Raw genomic sequence first — 25,133 nt, 5'->3', positions numbered from 1 at the left:
ACATGTTTCAGGTTTTTTGAAAATTTGACCCCTAAAGGAGGTAAAGTCAAAAACACAATATGGGTATCGTTTTTATGGTTTATCGGGTCGCTGATCACGATAAATACAACGATTTTAAAATCTAATGAGGTGGAAAAGATATTTTCTCCCTGTTGTTGTGCAATGGGGTTAAAATATCCAAAATAGCCATAAGTGTAGGTTTAGTTTTTATCTATACTTCTGGTTCAAGATTTCAAATTGACACGGAAGTTCCTTATAGGAAGGATTTTTCAAAGTTTACCTCCTAGCATGATAATTTGACAGGGGCAAGGACAGGGACAGGGACAGGGACGGGAGCGGGGACGGGGACGGGATAGGGTTAGGGTTAGGGACAGGGACAGGGACAGGGACAGGGACAGGGACAGGGACAGGGACAGGGACAGGGACAGGGACAGGGACAGGGACAGGGACAGGGACAGGGACAGGGACAGGGACAGGGACAGGGACAGGGACAGGGACAGGGACAGGGACAGGGACAGGGACAGGGACAGGGACAGGGACAGGGACAGGGACAGGGACAGGGACAGGGACAGGGACAGGGACAGGGACAGGGACAGGGACAGGGACAGGGACAGGGACAGGGACAGGGACAGGGACAGGGACAGGGACAGGGACAGGGACAGGGACAGGGACAGGGACAGGGACAGGGACAGGGACAGGGACAGGGACAGGGACAGGGACAGGGACAGGGACAGGGACAGGGACAGGGACAGGGACAGGGACAGGGACAGGGACAGGGACAGGGACAGGGACAGGGACAGGGACAGGGACTGGGACAGGGACAGGGACAGGGACAGGGACAGGGACAGGGACAGGGACAGGGACAGGGACAGGGACAGGGGGACAGGGACAGGGACAGGGACAGGGACAGGGACAGGGACAGGGACAGGGACAGGGACAGGGACAGGGACAGGGACAGGGACAGGGACAGGGACAGGGGCAGGGGCAGGGGCAGGGGCAGGGGCAGGGACAGGGACAGGGATAGGGATAGGAATAGGGATAAAAATAGGGGACGGGGACGGGGATAGGGATAGGGGAGGGACGGGGACAGGGACGGGACGGGGATGGGGACGGGGACAAGGATAGAGATGGGGACGGGGATAAGAATAGGGATTGGGGTCGGAAATTATTCCGGTCGGCAATCGCTATCTAGGTCTGTAAAATGCAGGTGGCTCAGCGGGAAGGGATTAGTAAGTAGGCATCGGCGAGTATCCTGCATCCGTGATAACTATTATATTCAATGTGCTGTAAGAAGATCGTTGTTTGCTTGCCTTTTATATGTTTACATTTGCAATAAGTATAAGCAAAATGGAAAAAATTGTAAGCGATAATGCAAGGAAGTACTTTTTACCCTACCGACCATAGCGTCGAGATACTGGCTATGTGGGTTGTATGAAGTTTCCCCAGTATAAATATTTATATATGTAAAATACATACATATTCGTACTTTCGTACCTACTACCTACGCTGTGGTCGCTGTGTAACAATGCTACAATCATTGCAAGAATTTCTTTTAAAACAATAGTAATATGTGTAAGGTACAGTCAGCCAAAAAGCAGTGTAAGGTTCTTGGCTGACCGTACAGCAAATAGATCAGTTACAATGGCCCCCCAGTCGAGAATTGCCCCGCTTTACCTTAATCGAAATAATCGCGGACAGATGTACCTACAAAGAAACCTACGGATCCAAATGAAAAAAACGTTTCAATAAGAATACTTTTATTACGCGGGCGAAGCCGCGGGTAAAAGCTAGTATATTATAATAACCTAACCACAAAATTAAAATTTTGAAAAAACCCCCGACCGCGACATAGTACCTCGACCGATTTTCATGAAACATGGCCAAGAACACTCCCGACTAACTCAGCTTTCCAAAAAAAAACGAAATCCAAATCGGTTCATCCGTTCGGGAGCTACGATGCCACAGACATACACACACACAGACAGACAGACAGACACGTCAAACTTATAACACCCCGTCGTTTTTGCGTCGGGGGTTAAAAATGAAATGTCACAGGAATTATTTTTCAATATATAGCAGAAACTACCCCCAAATTACTAATAAACAGAAAAGCTTGCTACATTTGCGCCTGAATGAGTTGTGGTAGTCAAAGAAAACTTAACTAGTCTAAGCTTCTTCTTCCTGTAGTTGTTGTTACTATACTCTGTCAAACAAGTCTATCAGTAAACAAGAACAAAGAAAACTATAGGTATCCTTTTTTCTAGCACCCTAAAGAAAAGGATGCATATGTATAGTTTTCTTTGTTCTTATTTACTGACAGACTTGTTTGACAAAGTATAATTATATTTTGCCTTGATAGACGGCTAGCTCTAACTTCCATTAAATGCGAGTTCGTTATTCTACATTTTTTTTAATCTTGTACAGACGATATCAGATAATATCGAAGCGCTCAAGGCACTCATAAATATCTGAACACGCCTCTATTTTCATCTGACGGCTGTAACAATGAGGAGGCACACTGACACTTTATCCCTGTCCCTGTCATTCATATGTGAGAGAGAGAAAACAAATATCATTTTCTCGCTCTCACATATGAAATTATTTATTTGTGCAATGGACTAATAGGGTGGCGCCATCTGTCATAACCTTTGAGTGTACCTCCTCATTGTAACAGGTACAGTCGAGTTCATAAATTTATGTACATTTCTTCACCTTAACTCGTTGCCATAAGGTGAAAAAATGTACACATATTTATGAACTCGACTGTACACTTAGACGAGCTTTATTTTAAATAAACTCAGGACAGAGTCCTTTTTGAGGACATTATGCTTTTACGTAATGCTAATAATTATGTTCATAATGCTCTGTTCTTATTTTCACAAAGTAACCGATTTATAGTTCAATCCAAAAGAGAAAATTTGGAACTGGGCTTTAGAAAGCGTAGGTACTTGTTTTTTTATTGTATAGACATAAACAAACCGTATAAATTAAAAAAAATATTATTATTATTATCATATACAGTGTGTATCTAGATTTTGGAAAGCTCATTTTTATTGAGTAAGAAATTATTAGGAAACCCTTATCAAGCTAGCCAAAATTTAAAATATTGATAAATTAACCTTATTGCATATGGGTGATCTTACAAAAAATAATAGAAATGACTCTTAAATAATGGCTGTGGAACCGGCGCAGGGCTCGTGGGTACCAATGTTTATGGCACCCGCAAGCTATGTATTCCATGTTTATCTACATTCTTAAAGAAATTAAATAATTTTTCAATATTTGTCTCAACCAGTTATCTATTTAAAACTTGTTCTTTAAAGTTTTCATAGTTTATAACAAATCTAATAGATTAGCGTAGCTAGTTATAGAAGCAATAATTATATTATACTGTTTGTGAGTTAATAAATAAAACCGTAATTTAATAATTGATGAATCGAATAAGTAGGTAGGCTATCATTATAATATTATTAAACCAAAATAAGTAATTTTATTTATAACCCCTACAAAATGTAGTTCACACTAAGTTTAACTTTCGCGCCACCTAGCGTCGAGTAGCAAAACTGCGAGGACAACCAACAACAAATACTCGATGCACATTGCCATGCACTAGATGGCGCTGTAGTTCGAGATTCTTTTATCATATGTGTATTTTTGTAAAGATAATTTGATAATTTGAGGTTTCTATAAAATATTCTTTACACGTAAATAGTTCGAAGCAAATTAGTAACAATAATAATCTATATTGCAAATAATTTTCTGGCAATGTATTTAGTTATTTTTACTAGTGGCAGTGGCAGATTGGAAATGTCAGCTGTCAAAACGTTTTGACAAGTGACACTTGGAGCATAAATTGCTAATATTTAGCAACAGGGTCTAAGTTCTCAAAACGCGAGTGTTAAAATTCTTACAAGATCTTCACATTACCTTTGTTTATAACTTCAAGGTACAGTTGATGCGTTTTTGCATTCACTTTTGATAATTCACGCGCATGACAGTTATAACAAAGGTCAATGCGCAGTCGAAAAACATTGCGCATTTCGTTTTCTTGACTAACCTTCCAGAGCTGGGTTGAGTGTCGATCGACCACCAGCGAGCGTTCAGCAGCCGTCAGCCCGTGCTAGAGGGCGAAAGCCTTACAACATCCTTGTGCTGTTTTGGTGCCTAGTGGGTGTAAAGTGTCATCAACCCCTTTTTGTTGTGCTGTACTAGAATAAACCCACATGTAAGTGAATTTTGCTTTAGTTTTTCTCAATATTAAGCAGTATTTTGATGTTATACGTCCAGTTTATAAGTCGGTATTTGCATTCAAGATAAGAGATAACTGTTTTGATTAGAGGAATTTTAAGAGGATGCCAAACATTTTGCTCGAATGATGTCATGGGCGGGTTTTGCCGATTTCACGTCGTGGCAATGATAGATCATCAATCTTGTTAGATATGCTAAATCATCCATTAAGAATAGGCTTGGCAACAAGTCAAAGGTAAATTACATGTTGTTGAAACTTGAACTAGCTTTGTTTAGAATTTACAATTGTTCTTGTAATGTTTGTTACATTTTGCATGGATATTCACATTCTTGCGTTGTGATGAGTTGTAATTAACTGACTTCAAAAAAGGAGGAGGTTCTCAATTTGACTGAATTTTTATTATTTTTAGTTGGCAAGTTTTTTGATATGACTCACTTCCTGGATATAGGATGCTATCAGTCCATTCATGTTTATCTCATTAGAAACAGAACTCATTTAATATACTTTTGAGACAATTGATTGATATTGAATCCTATTTTTTTAAACTTAATTTATAAAAAAACTGATAAAGGCAGAAGCGAGCCCTGGTGGAAACGTGATGACGGCATGAAGCGAAGGCGATATGTATTCAATTAAATAAAAACGTCTTGAGCACTCAACAAATTGTTTTATTTATTCCATATAAATAACGATACAATTTGCTTACATCCTTTAAGGATGTATCACGATTAAACTTCACATAATAGATTTAAAAATTAGACTAGAACTATAAATCGGCCATTGCAGAGCTCAGATAAAAAGGAAGTGACAAAGCCGGAAGAGAAAGCCAGTCTAGAACTGTCAAAAATATTGGTATTGCCAGTACAATTATGAAAAGGGTATATTACACGTTTTCCAATACTCCTCCTTACACTTTACATATTGTGATATCAATACTAAGTGAATATTTTTATATAAGCATGGCTCTACATATGGCTTACTTATAAAATACATGCTGCACGCTTAGAGTTTAAAAATAAAACAGGTACATATATTCTAAGTCATGCGGCTAAAATTATATACAATAGGAATGAATTTCAAATTTAAAAATAATAACATAATACATAAGAGAGATGAACTTTAGTTAATTTTGTAAAGATTTCACATTAAGACCTTCTCTAAATTTACAATGCTTTTCAGTGCACAAAGGTTTTGTTAATACATCAGCTATCATTTCATCAGTTCGCAAGTATTTTACATTTAAATGTCCTTTTTGGATTAGATCCTTGATAAAGTGATATCTTAGGTCTATATGTTTTGTGCGCTTATGGGAGTACTCTTTGACTAACAGTAACTTTTGTGCTGATTGGCTATCATTAAAAATGCAGGTTTCTATGGTTTTATCGAAAATTTCTGACAAGAAATTTCGTACAAAACATATATCCTTACAACAGTCACCAATAGCTACATATTCCGATTCACAGCTAGAAATACTTATACATTGTTGCTTCCTAGCCTCCCAATTAATAACGGAGTTGCCTAATTTAATCACAAAACCAGTATAGGACTTGCGATCTGAAAGGTCATTGGCCCAACTTGCGTCAGCAAATGCTGTAAGGTTAAAAGTATTGCTCTTTGTAAAACAAAGGCCATAATCAATAGTACCTTTTAGGTATCTCAGCACTCGCTTCGCTATGCGCCAATGATTTTCATCAAAACATGTGTTAAACATACTGAGTTGGCTACATGCAAAAGATATGTCAGGTCTAGTACAGACGGATAAATACATTAAACTTCCTAATAATTGTCTGTACTGATAGACTTCATCATCTAAGTGAGTCTTGTTAGATTTTTCAAGTTTACAATTGACCGGTAACGGTGTAGAAACAGATTTAGACTCTGACATGTTATATTTAATTAGCAAACGCTTAACATATTCTTTTTGGTCTAAGGTTGTAACACCATTCTCTCTATGAACATTCATTCCTAGACAATTGTGTAATTTCCCTAAATGTCGAATTTCAAAATTGGTTTGTAAAAGTAGTAAAATACCATTCAAGCAATTATTATGAAAAATGTAAAAATCATCGACATAAAGGGCAATTATAATATACTCTTTATCATTTTTCTTAAAATAAATACATGGTTCACATTGGCTCTGTATAAAATTGTGACTAGCTAAAAAATCATGTATTTTTATATTCCACATTCGGCTTGCCTGCTTAAGGCCGTATAAGCTTTTCTTAAGCAAACAAACCTTATCACAGTTCTTAAAACCAGATGGCTGTTCCATATAAATCTTTTCATTAAGATCGCCATTTAAAAATGCGGTTGTTACATCAATATGGTCTATCTCTAGGTTCAGTTGTGTAGCTATAGAAAACAATATCCTCAAAGTGCTATGTCTTACTACAGGAGCAAATGTGTCCGTGTAGTCAATTCCCTCAATTTGACTGAAACCACGGGCAACCAATCTCGCTTTAAATTTAGCAGGCTTACCTGAAGTGTCTTGCTTCTTTTTATACACCCACTTGCACTTGACGATATTTTCATCAGCTGGTCTGTCTACCAAGATCCATACTTTGTTTTTAATTAAAGAGTCATACTCACACTGCATGGCCTTCAACCATTCTTCCTTTTCAGAGGATTGAACGGCCTCGCTATATGTGGTAGGCTCCTCTGGCAAATAGCCTTCCGCCATCAATGATAAATCATAGTCTCTGAGATGTTGTGGCACATTACCTCTTGTACTACGCATGGGACGTGGCCTCAACGCGTCGGAAATAACCGATAGCATAGGCTCATTGTGTGTAGACTCCGGCAGAGAAGAGACAGCACCCGTTGGAGCACCCACTTCATCACCATCGTCACAACCATCAAGTGATGACTCTGGCAGAGAAGACAAGGCGCCCTTCGGGACGCCATCTTCATCACCATCGTCACTTGCACCATCATCGCCCGTGCAGTAGTGTTCAGACAGCGGCGACCACGCCGGTGGCGTTGGTGACTCAGCATCTGAAACATTTTTAAAAGAGGATGAGCACTCAGCTGATTTATCAATTATATTGTTTTGAATGACATCATTAAATTCATTATTAATAATTTGATTTAAATTAGAGTCATTATTAAAATTATTCTGAGCATCACAATTATTTTCATTATTTGGCAAATGAATATTAAGGCCATCAATTTCATAATTATAAAAATAGTTTCTACAAGTCTCTTTACAACTGTCATGTTTTCCTAAAAATTTATCCTCATTAAAAATAACAGACCTAGACTGCACAATTTTACGAGGATTATTTGGATCAATTAAACGGTATCCTTTAAAAGTTTCACCATAACCAACAAAGATGAGAGCTTTTGCTCTAGCATCAAGCTTTTGACGTTTTTGACTAGGTACATATGCATAAGCAGTACACCCAAAGACGCGTAAATGACTGATGTCAATAGGACGACCAGTCCACATGGTCTCGGAAATTCCACCCGCAAGCGCTCTGGTAGGAGATCTATTTTTAAGATAAATGGCTGTCATAACAGCCTCTCCCCAGTAGCGATTGCACAGGCCGGACTCCTGCAGCATAGCCCTAGCTTTATTAAAAATCGTTAAAAAGGCCCTTTCTGCAATGCCATTTTGAGCAGAATTGTAAGGGACAGTGGTTTGGTGTATGATACCATGGTCTTTAAGATAATTGGCCAGTTTAGAATTAGTAAACTCAAGGCCATTGTCACTGCGCAAAATTTTAATAAATAAACCAGATTGTTTTTCTATCATATTTTTAAAGTTAATAAAATGAGATCTCACCTCTGATTTATGCTTCATAAGGTATCCCCACGTTTTCCGGGTGTGGTCGTCTGTGAAGGTCAGAAGGTAACGAGCTCCACCCCAAGTTTTGACTTGCATAGGTCCGGTCACATCTGAATGGATGAGTTCCAAGGGCTGGGTAGTGCGCTTCGTGCTGACAGCAGGATACGGTGAACGCACCATCTTGCCAGTCAAGCACGGCTCGCAACTACCATTCATGACATCTTGTTTCTGTAAAAGAAAGTTCATGCATTTCTTCCCATCACCTAGAACCTTCATACCTGCTTCAGACAAGTGTCCTAATCTCCTATGGATTAAGTCCATTGGGACAGTCGAAACAACGTGAGCATTCGCTGTCTCTTGCCTAGAGTGCAAGAGCTTAGAAGACTCCTCCTCAAAGGTGTGTCGTCCTTGAGCCTTATATTTATACAAACCATTATCCTTCGAAGCGATTATGATTGGATTGCCAGTGACTTTAACATTATCAAAGACTTTACAATGATCCTTATCGAAAACAACAGTGTAACCTCTATTAGTGATTTGGCTTACAGACAAAAGATTACTTGAAAGGTCCGGCACATGGAGGACATTGGTCAAACTAACATTAGAGCAAAAAGGGACCCTACCAGTACAATTACTATGTAATTTACTACCATTAGCAATTAAAATGGTTGAATTTTTACCTATAGGATCTTCCAGTAGCTTCCTGTCAGAAACCATATGTTGAGAGGCACCACTGTCAACCACAAAATCGTGGCTGCTGTCGCCTCTGCTGCAAACCATGGCCGATGCTAGCATTGTGTGGTTTTCCCCATTCTTCAGCTCCTTCTGGCGTTTGAAGCAGCGCTTAATTGTATGTCCGCTCTTCTTGCAAAATTGACAAAACATAGGTGATGATGATTTCTTCTTCTTGTACCCGAGGTAAGCCTTCAAACCTTCCTGATCACTTGCATTCCGTCGGTGTTCTTCTTGTAGCAACCTTGTTCGCACAACTTCCACCGATAGTTTACTTGTCAGACAGGCGGTCTCCAGGCCGGATACTAGGTTGTCGAACTCCTGTGGCAAACCGCTGAGCAGGATCTCCGCAACCACTTCATCCTCTATTTTCTTGTCTATATCAGAAAGCTGTTGAACCAGCCGCATAACAGCCTCAACATAGTCAGACATATTGCCGTATTCATTATATTCAATTTTGTGAAGTTGCCGCAATAAGAGAACTTTCCTGTAGAGGCCCTTAGACTCAAAGGCGTCGGAAAGCTTCTTCCATGCATCCTTTGCAGACGTGGCATCTCTTACATATTGATATAGGGACGGCTTGATCGTCAAACATATCTTGGCCAAAGCGCGGCTGTCGTGGGTCTTGTCAGTGTCTGTTCCATCCACACAACCCCAAAGACCATCTAGGGTTAGTAACATCTTCATTGCAAACTTCCAGTTTGAATAATTCTGTAAGCCATCAAGCTTCTCGACGGGAATGTGCCCGCCATTATGCTCGTTCTGTGAGTTTGACATCGTGACAATTTATTTGTTGAGTGCAATTGGGTTATATGCCATGAGGGACTGACATAATCTCAAAAAGTTAATTGACGTTTGAAAGTGAACAGCGTACCTTTCTTGGTTTCTTGAATCCGCCTCGCAGCATGATCTTCTGGGCTAATAACCTGATAAAGGCAGAAGCGAGCCCTGGTGGAAACGTGATGACGGCATGAAGCGAAGGCGATATGTATTCAATTAAATAAAAACGTCTTGAGCACTCAACAAATTGTTTTATTTATTCCATATAAATAACGATACAATTTGCTTACATCCTTTAAGGATGTATCACGATTAAACTTCACATAATAGATTTAAAAATTAGACTAGAACTATAAATAAAACTCTTTAAATTTGAATGTCATTTTTGTTTAAAAACAATCTCTTATATTTTAACTATTTAAAATATATTGTTGTTTTATTAAATGCACTATTTTTAATCGGACTGTTACATGAACTAATAAAAAAAAATATTAAAGGAAGAACATGACAAGAATTATTGATACAGTTAGACCCTATTCGTAATTTGTCATTTTATATTCTTACATTTTTTGAGTAAGACAATGATTCAATACAAAAATATAAATGAAGTACTTATATAACCTCGTAGCGCCCACCATACAAAATTTTTGCTAGGGAATTTTGATTCTTATTGTTCTTGAGATTAAATTCAATTTCATTTGTTCGAAAAATTTTAGAAACAAAAGAAATTATATTTTATTTGTTAACATGAAAGTTAAAATTCCATTGAAACCATTATGTACTTTAGAAAGTACATTGGGCGCTACGAGGATAAATAAAAATTATGGAAAACTAAGGTATATAAACCATAGACAAACTCCAAAACTATATTTCAGCGTAGTGTTGTTTTTTATCTTATCTTGTCCACTTATCTCCTCATTAGTGTTGTTTCAGCCGTGCAATGTGTTATATGTGTTCCAATGAAAAGAATAAGTGAAATCATTATTGACAGTTATAAAATTGATCAATATGAGTGAGCTTGAAACATTGTAAGTAGTTTGCATTGATATTTGCAGTTTCCAATGGTAACCAAATCATACTTACTCCTGCACCAGTGGGCCTTGTCGTTTTTTCTTTCAGTATGATACCTATTTCAATTTATATATATAGTAGTGTGACTACTTGAAAAAAAAAAAATGAAAAATGAAAAAGTTTACTATATAAATTAACAATTACAGAAAATCGCGACCCTGTGTCCTCAGATAGGAAACCCTGTGTTACAGGACGCAGTTTCATCGCACTAGTACCTTAACCTATATTATAAAACTATACAATTCGTAGAGCGAGTTGCATAAGGAAAAGAACAAATCAAAAAATATTCAATAAAATAATTTGATTTGTTACCTAGTTGTTATGTGATTATAGCTTTATAAGGGGGCCAGAAGAAACCTCGAACAAGATTGGAGGGCAAACTCAATCTCACAGCGGGCCCGAAGTGGAGAAGAGTGGCCCAAGACAGAGCTAGAGGAGGCCTTTGTCAAGCGGCACACAGAATTAAGAGATATACTCTAATTCAGAAAAAAGGGGCTAAATAGATAGATAGATAGATAGCTTTATAAGAAGGTAATAATATCCACAAAAGTTTTAATTGGGTCGTGATTAATGTTATCCATTATTATACCGAACATAAATAGGTGTCGTAAAAATTGTTTCCCATGTCTCTCTACTGGGAGAAAAAGTATGTGAAACGGTTCGGGAAAAGAAGCAATTAACTGATTTAGAAGACCTGTTCTGTAAACATTTTTTTAAAGCCAAAGCTAAAGTGCAATATATGAATACTAGCTGTTTTATCACAGAGGATGTTCACCGCTAAATAAGAATTAGAATTTAGAATAGAAAATTCTCGAAATCACTACATTATAAACCAAACCTAAACAAAACGCACACTTCGTACCTATCTAATGGCAATCGGCCGCCCGTACTCCTAGCTAGGGACGACCCTCACCAAACACCGAATTAAAAAAAAAAACTCGAAATCGGTATTTTCGTACACTTTGGTTACAAGATCAGCAACTAACGCGTCTGAACGTAATATACAGGACATTCATACATATATTTCAATAAGGTTTACTATTAGTGCGTTTTCACACTATCCGATCCGATATCGGATGTCGGACCGATATCCCATACATTCGGCGCCACACATCAGGCGCCATCTTGGATTTTTTGCACTGAAATCCTTCCGACATCGGATCGGATAATGTGAAAACGACGGGTTACGACCCTCTATCAACATTGGCCTTCACTTGATCCAGACTGAACGTGACACCCTGTATTTACGCAAAATCACCCAATATAAGCTCATTCGCTCCGACTTCCAATTAGATATGATGTAGACGTCTGACGGAGGGCTCGGAAACGGTTTATTTTTCGAAGCGGTTATGTTTTCATCTGAGAACGAATCGTATTTCGTTTCCTTTGCGGTTACCGGTTAGAGCACTGGGTGCGTAGAATGGCACAAACGCTCACGAAACGAAACTCTAGTAGATATCTATCTCTATCGCTCTTGCGTATTGGCGCGACAGAGCGAGACTACCTTTCGCGGCGTTTCGTTTTCGTTTCGCGTCGGAGAAATGCCATTCGGCTACGGGGCCTGTTCTATTGAGATACCGGTTAACGCCAAATTCGATTACCTGCTGTTTTTGTGAAAAGAAATTTTCGGTTCAATTCAAGCTAGATAGAACGAAGAAGAATAGCAATCTCATTCAATCCTGACAACTAATTTAACCGAATGTCTCTACAAGAGTAACCAATTAAATTTCGTTCCCTCTTATTATGGGTTAGGTTAGGAAAGAGACCAAAATGTTTTAGTTTGCGTTTCATCAATTAACCGGTATTAAATGAGTGAATCAATACAACGGTATCGGAAGATCGGAACAACATGAATAATAGTTATTTCAATACCGTTTCCATTTCCAAGCCCTCGTTTGACGTCATATCTCCACTTGCCTACTCGCGCAGGGGGGATACCCCCATTTGCCAGAATTTCATTTGCCATAATTTTATTTGCCATCCTATTCAACAATCATAATATTGTTTCTCATAACATCTTATGCCATAATCATTGTTTACTATATTAATCTAGTGCCAGAAACTTTGTTTCCCATAAAGTCAGTTTCCATAATGTCATTTGTCAGAATCATCGAAATCCGTAATTACCACATTCCATACCATCGTTTGTCATACAAATTAGCGTCCAGAAAAGTCAATTTCCATAATGTGCTTTGGCAGAATCGAAAACTACTATAATAGGTACTAGAAGGACTAGAGAATGAAACTGCGATCAGAAAGTAGGTTAGGTTAGGTTAGAACTGTGACCCCCTGGAAAATGAAACTGCTATCAGAAAGTAGGTTAGGTTAGGTTAGAACTGTGAACCTCTGGAAAAGGAAATTGCTTGAAAAGTAGGTTAGATTAGGTTAGAACTGTGACCCCCCGGAAAATGAAAATACTATCAGACAGTAGGTTAGGTTAGGTTAGAACTGCGACCCCCTGGAAAATGAAACTGCTGGAAAAGTAGGTTAGGTTAGGTTAGAACTGTGACCCCTGGAAAATGAAACTGCTATCAGAAAGTAGGTTAGGTTAGGTAATAATATGGGCAACAATTAATATGGCAATAATTGCTTATGGCGTTTGAATATTCTATGAAACCATATTATTGCACTTATAATATGGTTAACAAATAGTATGGCATTGTATGATTATGGAAGGTAATATTCGGATAAACAACGAGTATGTCAAATGATTTTTATGGTAAACAAATCATTCGGGCAAATGAAATTCAGGCAAGTTAGATTCGGGCAAATGAATATTATGTTAAATGACTGTCGGGCAAACAATAGACAACCCGCGCAGGGTGACAGTTGAAGTACGAATGTGATAAATGCTACTCGTTGTAACTCGTCTCACGCCGAAAGGGTGACATATTGGGCGAATGAGATAAATCCATCACATTATGCGATCTTCGGTTTGAGACAGAGCTTTACGGCGGTTTCAGACTTGCGTTTTGTACGAGCATATTCGTTTGCGTAGGTAGGTATATTAAACGGAGGGAAAAGTAACGCGCATATGTACCTAGTTTTAGTAGGGAATTTATTAATTTACTTGCAAAGTTTTATAACAATACAATTATTAGAAGTCGGCACACAATAGGTACGAATCGTCTAACAACATCTTTACCAACCATACCTTCACTTCATTTTTAACCCCCGACGCAAAAACGACGGGGTGTTATAAGTTTGACGTGTCTGTCTGTCTGTCTGTCTGTCTGTCCGTCTGTCTGTCTGTCTGTCTGTTTGTCTGTCTGTGTGTGTGTCTGTCTGTGGCATCGTAGCTCCCGAACGGATGAACCGATTTAGATTTAGTTTTTTCTGTCTGAAAGCTGAGTTAGTCGGGAGTGTTCTTAGCCATGTTTCATGAAAATCGGTAAACTATGACGCGGTCGGGGGTTTTTTCAAAATTTTAATTTTTAATTTAGTTAATATTCTCTCTAATTAGGGCTTGCAATATCGGACGATTTTCAATTCCGGAACTGGTTTTCGAGATTGGACTTCAATTCCGGAATTCCGGAACTAGTTCCGGAATTGGACAATTTTTTTTTGTTGTGTTTTCTGGTGGATTTCTGATGAAATAATACAATTTTAAATTGAAATTTATTATTAATCGACGTTTAAGACAATAACTCCGTACCTGAAAGGCATATAACACTGCAATTTTCATTTCAGTAATTTTACAGGAAAGCCCATTTTGTGTCAAAATCGGTCTTGCTAAGTATTTCGAACAACAGCAAACGATACAAACGAGGTTTTAGTGCCAGTTTTGTGATAGTAGTTAACATTAAAGTAAATATATTTAACATTATTATTTAATAGTATTTTACACATCATTCAGTAATAATAACTAGGTACATATTTTAGACAAAAACTAAATAAAACTACCCCGAATACAGTGTTTTCCTTCTGAACTTATTTCATATTTGAGGATTTACATCAATATGGACGAGGAAAACATTATTGTTTTATCAATTAGGCTAATAAAAACAAGGGTTTTAAAACTTTTAAATGCATATTTATGCATTGATTGTCTACCGAAATAATGTAAAAGTAATAATTTACAACAATGGCACAACATCTTATTCACATAAATGTAATAAAATAAATATTGAATTACCTATACACGTTAAACTTTCGTGAGACATTAGTTTAGCCGTCGCGTGAACTCCTATATGCCTGAAGAGGGGCCTCCGAATTGGCCCGAAACATGTAGCAATAGCGATATAATAACGTGAGTACAACCGTATTTCAATTAATTATTGAATTACCTGTATCAGGCCAAAAAAGTCAGATTTCCTGATTTATACCTAGGTGCATGTACATATAACCTTGAATTCTTGTAAAAATAAAGCATACTTTTCATATCCACCGTTTTCCATACATTGCAGTAAAGTCCACCAGTTTAGTAAAATATGCACACGTCTTTGTGAAAAGTGTATAAGTAACTACGACGTTATGCTTGTGAATGAATGTAATACCAAATACTATGTTTTGCATCTGAATTTAAGTTCGCAAAACCAGAAAGTGACAATGGTTAATATTAGCGCCATTAGCGGGTTAAAATTTAAAATTACACTATCTCGCTCTAACTAGCCCCTTTGGCCATAAAATAGGGTACTACCTGAGTCCGAGCAGTGTCTAACTTATGAATTTACATTCTGTGGTAATTTTGTAAAATAACCAGGCTGATATTACACGTTTTTATCTTAAAAATATGTATTTTTTCAATTCCGGAATTTTCGAGATTATGTGTTTCAATTCCGGAACTGTAATATCGGAAAAATTGTCCGAAATTCCGGAATTTCGAGATTCCGGAATTCCGGAATGCAAGCCCTATCTCTAATATCGCGAAGATTTCACATCATATTTGTTTGACAAAAAAGTTAATATTTAGCCATCCGTATACCTAAAAGCTTTCAAAGATTTAATGATAAAAGCAATACTAAGGCCGCTATTGTGCCACAATACCACTATAAAGACGTCTCATCACAGTCATCTAATAAAAGGTCAGAATACAAAACGAATCGAACAATACCAGCCCGGGGTGTGTCAGAATCCCACTCGGACCTAATTATGTAACGTCAGTGTACTTGCCATCAAGTACAGGGTGAAATAAAAAGTGCCGTTCAAACTTTGCATAGGGAATTTTCAGGTCATAATGAACTACTTTTATTATGAGACCAATGCTGAAATCGCGAAATAACCTAACCACAAAATTAAAATTTTGAAAAAACAGAGTTCACACCAACTACGCTCAAAATTCTCCCATAAATCGTATTTTAAAACTTTATAATAAACAGTTTAATAGTATAGACCTGTTTGACTGCACTAAATCAACCTTAAAAACACGTATTCGGTCATTTTTACTGAATGCTAAAAACTGCGACAATTGACAAATAAAACACACATATGAACATAACAGATAGACACAACCGCACATGCACATACACTACATACACTTTACACAAGCACACGCACACGCACACACACTCACACACATTACATTATGCAAGCCATACCTACATTAATGTACTTTAGTATTGCCTAAGTGCCTACTTCGTAAGCAGCACCGCTTTTTGTTTTTGTTTTTTTTTGTCTTCATTCCTTATACCTACTAAATTTGTATTTTTCTTTTGTTACCACTTAGCTTTTGCATGTTTTTTGTATAGTACTTGTGGACATCTGTTATTGGCTATGTTAATGGTTCCTTGTGTCTTAAATTTATCTTTTGTATTGCTGTTGATGACCCAAATAAATAAAAAAAAAAAAAAAAAAAAAAAAACCCCCGACTGCGACATAGTAGACCGATTTTCAACTAACTCAGCTTTCAGACAAAAAAAACTAAATCGGTTCATCCGTTCGGGAGCTACGATGCCACAGACAGACACACACACAGACAGACAGACAAACAGTCAGACAGACAGACACGTCAAACTTATAACACCCCGTCGTTTTTGCGTAGGGGGCTAAAAAATAGGCTGTTCCATAAAAATGAGCAGCATCATGACAGTCGCAATGTATGAGACAGCCAAATTTTTTTTATTATTTCAGCATTGACTCTATAATAAATCTTTTCATTATGACCTCAAAAGTTTTTTTTTTAAAGTCACTATGCAAATTTTGAACAGTCCTTTTTCTTTAATCGTGTATATAGGATCTGCCGATGTTCTCACAAATATCGTAACATTTCTCTATTGTATACGTTTCAGTGCGTGTTCTGATATTTATGATAGCTTTGGCAGTTCCGATATATCCGACGGCGACTGTACAGCAACAAAATTCACTGACGACCTTATGTACTTGCAGTATGGTTGATTGCCTAGGACGAGGGTAGTGGCTAGTCAGCCTAGGCTCGATTAATGGACTGGTCAGTCAGTCGGGACAGTTACAGAGTTGGATGTACATTGTACACAAACAGCACTTGCAATATGTCTATGTTCGTGATGTATATTGGCGGGATTTAGAAGTAGCGTGTCAGGTACACCTAATAAACTTAACCGTTGACCGTTAACAAACCACCAGTGTCCATTAAATGTGGGAACGCCATTAGTTTATAATTCTGCAATTTACTTCAAAAATATCCAACTCAAGAAGTAGAAAAATGGGAATTCGGTGTAAATGTAAACTACATTTCCTACACATTCTGTATTGTGGCTCTGAATCTTCCTCCTGTATTATCTTTCGCTTTGTTTACTCCTTACAGTCCTTACGCATCCACTTGGGCTGTGTAAATTTGTTCACCAGTATTCTGTATAGTGCTTAGTCAGACTATAGCATAACCTCTGGCGTCAGCCTTCAGTGACATCACCAAGATGTGACTCATCTAACTATGGGTTACCGCCGTAACCTTGCAGAATCTTATTATTTGAAATTGGATCATGATAAGCATGAGTCTTACCGTCTGAGTCGAGCCTGGAAAGTTTCTTTATACTTCCAGTACAGTAGTTGTATGATATTACATTACTTTTTTTAAAAAAAAATTCGGATCGCAGAAATGCCCTTCGGCTACGGGGCCAGGTCTCGTGAGCAAGGACGATTAGGTACGTAGGTACGGGCGAGCCTTCCTCCTGTGCATATCTGCCGCCATCGGTGTTCCATTAGTCGATGGGGTGATGTTATTTTTTTCTAATGCCGGCACCACACTGCCCAGTCGTATGGCATTATTTGAGCGTGTGACAGTTCGGTTCGGGTCGCGAGGGTTTTTGGCACTGGTGTGAAGTTCCCAACTGTTAATTTTAAATCTTTCCGCGAATTCGCACGAAGCGCTTTGCTTATTATTTTCTTACGCGCACTGCCAAGGAGCGGAATTCCTTACCGGCGGCTGTATTTCCGAGCTCATATAACCCGGAAACCTTCAAATCAAGAGTGAACAGGCATCTTCTGGGCGAGCTCACTCCATCGTAGGCCACGTCTTTGCCTTTGGCCTTTGGCTAATCTGTGGCCAAGAGTACCTAAGACCTAAGCCCATTTCTAATTTTAAAAAACTTTTTTCTGCTTAAGTTGTGCAAACTTGTATTTGTCTACTGTACTGGTAGCTGGTAGGTACAGTCGTCGCCAGATATTTTGGAGCATTAGCGAGGCGCTGAAAAGTTTTGAGTAAACGCGGACTCTAATGTCCTGAGTTGGATTTTTCAGGGTATTTCCGAATAACATGTATGGACTTACTTCAATCTGTTTCGGAAAGTACCCAACATTCTAAAGTATTCCGAACTAATACGTGAATATATTTACAATAAACATACAACTGTCAACATGCTTTCACAGGGCATCTAAAACCAATCAATCAGTCTGGACCTAAATTCTCAGCGTCAGATAGGTTTTTTATTGGCCTATCACGTCTAGACTTTGATGAATGACATCGACACCAAGCTCGCATCGCAAGCTCTGGGTACGTAGCCAACTGCACAAACGCTCACGATAATATTTGTTTCGTAGATATCTATCTCTTTTTTGTACCTGTTTAAAGCCAGAATAAACACAACCATAAAAAAAAAGTTAATAAAATTGTACGTCTGGAGCATAGCATTATACGGCAGCGAAATGTGGACGATGCTGCAACAAGACAGAAAACGCCTTGAAGCTTTTGAAATGTGGTGCTGGCGGCGGATGGAGAAAATAAGTTGGACAGAGAAAGTCACAAACGAAGAAGTCTTAAACAGAGTGAAAGAAAAGAGGTGTATTTTAAGAACTTTGAATGCAGAAGAGGAAATATGTTGGGACACCTGTTACGACACGACGAATTCATCAAGATCATCATAGAAGGGAAAGTAGAAGGAAGAAGAAAGAGAGGAAAGCCAAGGAGGGCATACATGGACCAAATGAAAGAGAATGTCGTGTCGTATCAGGCTGTCAAAGAAAAAGCCCAGGAAAGATATAGCTGGAGATTGCTTCACCGACAAGAGCCCAGCTCTTAAATTTCTGATGATGAGATATCTATCTCCATCGCTCTTTCGTATTGGCGCGACAGAGCCAGACTGCATTTCTGTCGACGTCTAGCGTCGACGATTGCCATTCGGCTACGCCCGCAGGGTTGACTTTGACTCATTTGATCTTGAGATACTGGGGGACGTTTTTTCTTGGTATATATTTATGAATAATACGCCTTAGACTGCCCTTTTATAATTAATCTGTTTTTAATTGAATGCTTGTTCGTGAATACTGTTAGTAGTACAGGCAGGGCTCGGATACCGGTAAATTTTTCAAACCATTATCATGTACTTGCGGCAAAACCTTTAAATTTCGTTTTCGCTCGAAAAACCGCTATTTTTAAACCGGTTTTTAGGGGAACGCTTTCATAAAGGTTTCATTCGATTAACCGGTTTAGAACAAAATAAACCGGTTTATTCCGCAGTATGATAGCAAATACTGTTCTAACCAAACAAAAAAGTCGCTGCGTGAACATAGGTATTTACGCAGCGCCGGTGTAAAATCGAAATAAACCGGTTTTAACCGGTAAAAAATAAACCGGTTCCGAGCTCAAGTGAAATAGATGAAAAGTGAGGAACATTCTTAGGTGCAAAAAAGCGCTTTTTTATGCAGGAATCCTTTTTTAGGGTTCCGTAGTCATTAGTATTTTAAAAGCTGCGTATAATTTTTTTTTTTTTTATAAGAAAGGCATGTGTTGACATTTCCCGACAAAAATCTATGTAGCCTCAACTCAACAGTCATGTAGACATCTATCTACATGACTATTGGCTACGTGCACGTCAATTACGCTACCTACGATGTGAACTTGAAGTGGAAAATTTATAAAGACATTCATATAATAATAAAAATCAGTTTTCAAAGCATTACTCACGGTATAAACATGTAACGGGGGGCTATTGAAAAAGGCAATATATTGGTGCTGGCAGGGCATATAAGGAATGTTGAAGAACATAGGAGTAATGGTAGAAGTTCTACGAGCGTGTGATATGGTATTCGCGACGAAACCTCCATCCCGTTAAGCCTATATAAAACAAGTCTAAACGTATGTACCTATTCTTGTCCGCCGGCCGCAAAAAATTCCGACACGGGCCTATTTTCAGGCCAGGCCTGGATCTTTGAGCATAATCTTTTACGGTAGGAAAAATACTAACAGCGTAATGGACAATATTAAGTAAACAAAGCGTAAATATAATTATTATAATATTTTGTTTTGACATTTGGGGTTATAAGTATCACTTACTTACGTTTTCTTTTCACGCCATATTTCTTTGATTTGATCCAAATTTCAGTGTGCTCTATTATGAAACGCATACAACATGCGACGACTATTTATGCTATTCTTTTTACAATTAACAACGAAAAAACATTGGTGCCCCATTTCAAACATTACACATTGTATTATATTGTATGAGTTTTGATGACTGTGATAATTTTGACATCCCATTTTTAGTGTCGATTTTGACCACCGCAAGCACTGCGATCGCTTTGCTTACCCCCTCCATGCACTTCGCACGAAGCCAATAGCCTCAACTATGAGATTGTAATGTTTTATTATACGTTCGAAACGCATAGACTCTCAGAATGTCAGAACTAAATGAAACAAAACATGAAAGCATTGTCATGTTACGAGGTTTAGAACAGACTAAGCAGGCGGATTGAAACAGATAAGTCTTTCTAAAGCGGGTTTTGTGAAAACGTTACTGAATCTGAAAGAAACTGGTGCTTATAAATATTTAAATTGGTTAGAATGGTGATAAAGTGTAAATTTGATTTGGATTTAATCCAATATGTCACTGAAAACCAAGTTTTTAGGATTAACTAAGTATTAGGTATGAAACGTTCAACTAAATCGATTTGAATTTTGTCACTTAATTCAAATTATATTCTCGTTGATAGCATGAAATAAAAAGTACTTAATGAAAAAAAAAATGTGATTAACTTGTAAATTGTAACAAAATGTAAAAATAACTAATGAAAACCGGCCAAGAGCGTGTCGGGCCACGCTCAGTGTAGGGTTCCGTAGTTTCCCGTATTTTCCTCAAAAACTATTCAACCTATCAAGTTCAAAACAAATTTCCTAGAAAGTCTTTACAAAGTTCTACTTTTGTGATTTTTTTTTATTTTTTAAACTTATAGAATATTTTTAAACTTATAAAAAATTCAAAAAAAGTAATAAAGTGCCAGAAATGGCCTCACCTCAATATTGCCGACTATTCTTCCGGTGATTTTCACGGAAATTATGGTTCAAAAATTAGAGGAAACCCCTATTCATTTTTAAATACCTATCGAATAATATATTACACGTTAGGGAACCCTAAAAATCAACGTTTTGCCTTCGGACTACCTCAACTTGACAAGATAGGAATTGGTAAGATGTAACATAAAAAAGAAAACCGATCAATAAAACTATTTACGTCGTCGAGTTGCCCCGGGAACGTAAATACATCCGAACGTTATGGATTGCCCTTGTCAATGACAAACGAAAAAAATGGGACTTAATACTTTATTAGGTAGAACCTAGAACTACACATAATCAACGAACAAACAAACAACAAACGAAAAAGAAAACATTTGTTCAAAGCCACAGATTCATTGAACATTATAGTCTAAAAATAAATTCGAGCGTCGTATTTTCGAGAGCTTACTCTCTTCGCTCTCGTGGACAAGTAGTCTCCTAGTCTCATAGGAAAGGGTCTGGGCCACAGAATTAGATTTAGAAGAAACCAGTTCATCTATTTGTATGGCGGCCGAGCGTGTCAGTTTTTGTACTGAAGTTGTTACTTGCCTGTGATTTTAAATATGTCTCAGGCCCTTGAGTACGTGTTTATAATTTTGTATTGTTGCAATTAAACATCACTTAACGAGGCTTTTTTTATGTTTTTGTTGACTTCAACTTACAAAAATTGACGCTCGAAAGCTGCAAGCTAAAAGCGATTAAAGACGCACAACTCGGTGGTTACGTTTGCTTGATCTATGGTATATCTGACATCTGTGGTTTGGTCTACCAAATAACCATGCTGACCAAATGCGGGTTGAGTACCTACTTCAAAATCGCTCTTAATTTCTTCGCGGGTGTAAGGTTTTCTTACTATGTTTTTGAAAAGCGAATGGCAAATATCAAATGATATTCCCTAGTATGTATTTTTTTTATAAACGACTGAAAAACGCAAACGTAGCAATAGGCTAGTTTCCTACTAGTCAAATCAGCTTCTTTTTATGACCTGTCAAAACGATTTGCTAGTATGGAATTAGTATGAAATACTGAGGAGTGACGTCACGGTCAATTCATTTACTTAAAATCTTTATTTTTGACTTATTATGTGGTGCTTTATTTCGTGCACTGCATAAAATATTTTAATTTAAGTATAGGAAACTAGCCTATTCCTTTGCATTCTTCAACCCCGGCCAACTCAAGTTAGGTAAGTACGTAATAAATCTGACATCAATGAAATTATCTTGTCTGAGTTTCTTTTACAACCTCGTTATGAAAATGTAGCGGCTGATGTCGGAAATTTTCAATTGCTCACTTGACCCTTATTTAAATTAATGCTTATTGGATGGGATGGGAAACATCGTTAACTTGCAATTCTAAAGAATAAAATTACTTTTGCCAAAAAAACTGGTTAGGTATATATTGTTTTCATCCCATATAAGTACTTACATGAATCGCTAATCGCAATGAGTAATGACTACAGGTGCCGTAGCCGAATGGCACAAACGCTCACGAAACGAAACGCAAGTAGATATCTATCTCTATCGCTCGTTTCGTTATCTCTATCGTTTCGTTTTCGTTTCGCGTCGGAGAAATGCCATTCGGCTACGGGGCCTGGTGCCATAGCAGAATGGCATTTCTGCGACGCGAAACGAAAACGAAACGCTGCGAGAGACACCGTACCTTAGATTACTATTAAATAGTGTTAAATGCCTTATAGATGCCAAACGTCTTAATTTATTCTGAATTATACGAGTATTACGTTTGAATAGGTAAGCATATCTGAAGACATATTTTTTTATATCATTGTATAAAAGTTAAACACTTAATCTCATAAATAATATATGCACTTAATTAAAATGAATGCAAAATACCACTAAAGAGCTGAATGGGTAACTCGGAATATGAACGTGAATAAATTTAAATAATTAATTGAGATACGGTTGTACTCACGTTATTATATCGCTATTGCTGCGACATGTTTCGGGCCAATTCGGAGGCCCCTCTTCAGGCGTATAGGAGTTCACGCGACGGCTAGACTCCGCAAACTGAACGCGCCGCTCGCCGCTCCGCCCGCTGCGCGCGCGCTGATAGGACGGGGGAGGGGGGCGCAGAGCAGTCTGCTGCTGTAGTTGTTGTGTAGAGTTCTGGTAGCGCGGCTGTGTCGACCGATGGAGGTAAGCACACTGCACTCACTGTGTCCACACGATTGTCAAAACACATTTTCTGCTTCACATTAGGTATTACCGGTTTCCATGCTGGTGGCAACATCCAGCCTCCGTCCCGATTGAAATTAGGGCGGCGTCCGATTTCAATGGCCTCGAGAACTTTGCGTGGTACAAAACATTTCTCCCGTACCAACAACCTTGCTCTATCGAAGCGTATAAAATGGGACGCGCCGGTATCGTACGCGTGCTCTGCCACTGCGGAATTCCTGGTGTCCATGTTCTTCACGCTTCGTATGTGTTCCGACAACCTCGCGGAGACATTCCTTCCAGTCTCGCCGACATACGCTCTACCACAGTCACAAGGTATCTCGTATACCCCGGGCTACCCAATGGGTCCTTATCTTTAGGAGAGCGCAGCACCTGCCTTACCTTTGTGTGGGGGCGGAAAATTGTCCTCATGCTAAACCTACGGCGTAATAGGCGTCCAATGGTATCCGTTACCCCTTTAATGAAAGGCAAGAAAACAGGCGCTCTCTCGACCGTATGTGTTCGCCGTAACGTGCTCGCACTTGCCGCCCGCTGACTCTGTCTCCAACTGTACCCATTCTTCTCTAACACCTGCCTTACATGCTGCAGCTCGCCTTGCACGTACTGCGGGTCACAGAGCCGTAAAGCCCTGTTGATGAGAGCGCGTGGCACCGAAGACAAATGCGAAGGCAAATGTGAATAAATTTTCATGCATGGCTTGTGAAAGTGTGCAATTGTGCATAACAAATTAGCAGTCGCAGCCCCGTTTAACTGAATATTGCAGCTCGGACTATAGGTGGACTTTATTTTATGACAAGAAAGATGAGAAAGCGACAGTCAACTTGACGCTGGTACTAAAGGGGCACACTGACAGTCAGTTCCAGGCTCAGGCGCCAGTGACAGCTAGTGAGTATTCTATTTTTCGGCGATTACGCTGTCAGACCATTATCATCCGGGAATTGAAAGTCTGTGGGTCCCTTTACGACCTCTGCTATGCGTAAGAACTGTTATATTAAGTTAATATGTTTTCGAAGGGATGCTGCAATTTCCGAATTTCGGTGGCGATAAGCCCTATTTCAAGCCGATAAACTTGAGTGTTTATTTTCGGTATCTAAATGGCGAAATTACCTTGTATTGAACGTTGTATATGGTATCTAGTTATTAGTTTATATTGGCTTTATTGAAACCATTCCCTTAGCCCGTGGTTATTTTAAAGGTTAAAGTCGATCAAAATCAAATATTTAACCAATAACCGCTTTGTGGGATCACCCTTTGTGCCGCTTAACCGAAAATAAATGATTTTTCCAACTTTATACTATAACCCTCTGAAAAAATACTTCCGTGGTCGAAATTCATTCCCGGGCCCGTTTTGTTAACAACTTCCGTAAACTCATTTCTAATTTAAGGTGAATGTTAAATATATTTGATGATTTCATTAACGTTTGACGTTTAAAGTGAGAAAAAATTCAGCCAAATTTAAGCAATAAAGTCAAATACTTAAGTTACATTTCACTGAAAATATCAGATTATGTTATGATTTTGGAAGGAGGCGTCAAGCATTACAAAAATTAATATTACTCGTAGTTTTATCAAACATATAATTTACGACCTAACACCTACTCAGCATTAGTCGCGACACGTTATCGGTTTGCCTGTATAAAG

General features: G+C 38.4%; 1 protein-coding gene across 7 annotated transcripts in view; it reads left to right on the top strand.

Moving 5' to 3' along the window:
- The first annotated feature begins 3,840 nt into the window (after window positions 1-3,840).
- LOC125232811 (synaptosomal-associated protein 25-like) overlaps window positions 3,841-25,133 on the top strand; it is an 84,469-nt gene continuing 63,176 nt past the window's right edge. For 5 of the 7 annotated variants that reach the window (XM_048138591.1, XM_048138593.1, XM_048138592.1 and 2 more), the window contains exon 1: window positions 10,481-10,576. In XM_048138591.1, the coding sequence (XP_047994548.1) occupies window positions 10,557-10,576 (20 nt within the window). In that variant the 5' untranslated portion in view covers window positions 10,481-10,556. Of the gene's footprint in view, window positions 4,226-10,480; window positions 10,577-25,133 lie in introns of those variants that run through there. The other 2 variants (XM_048138597.1, XM_048138596.1) reach the window with 2 other exon arrangements.

The sequence above is a fragment of the Leguminivora glycinivorella genome, chromosome 13, assembly GCF_023078275.1.
Source record: "Leguminivora glycinivorella isolate SPB_JAAS2020 chromosome 13, LegGlyc_1.1, whole genome shotgun sequence".
Classification (NCBI taxonomy): Eukaryota; Metazoa; Arthropoda; class Insecta; order Lepidoptera; family Tortricidae; genus Leguminivora; species Leguminivora glycinivorella.
The sequence above is the reverse complement of the archived record's forward strand: the minus strand, read 5'-3'. Positions and strand labels throughout refer to the sequence as shown.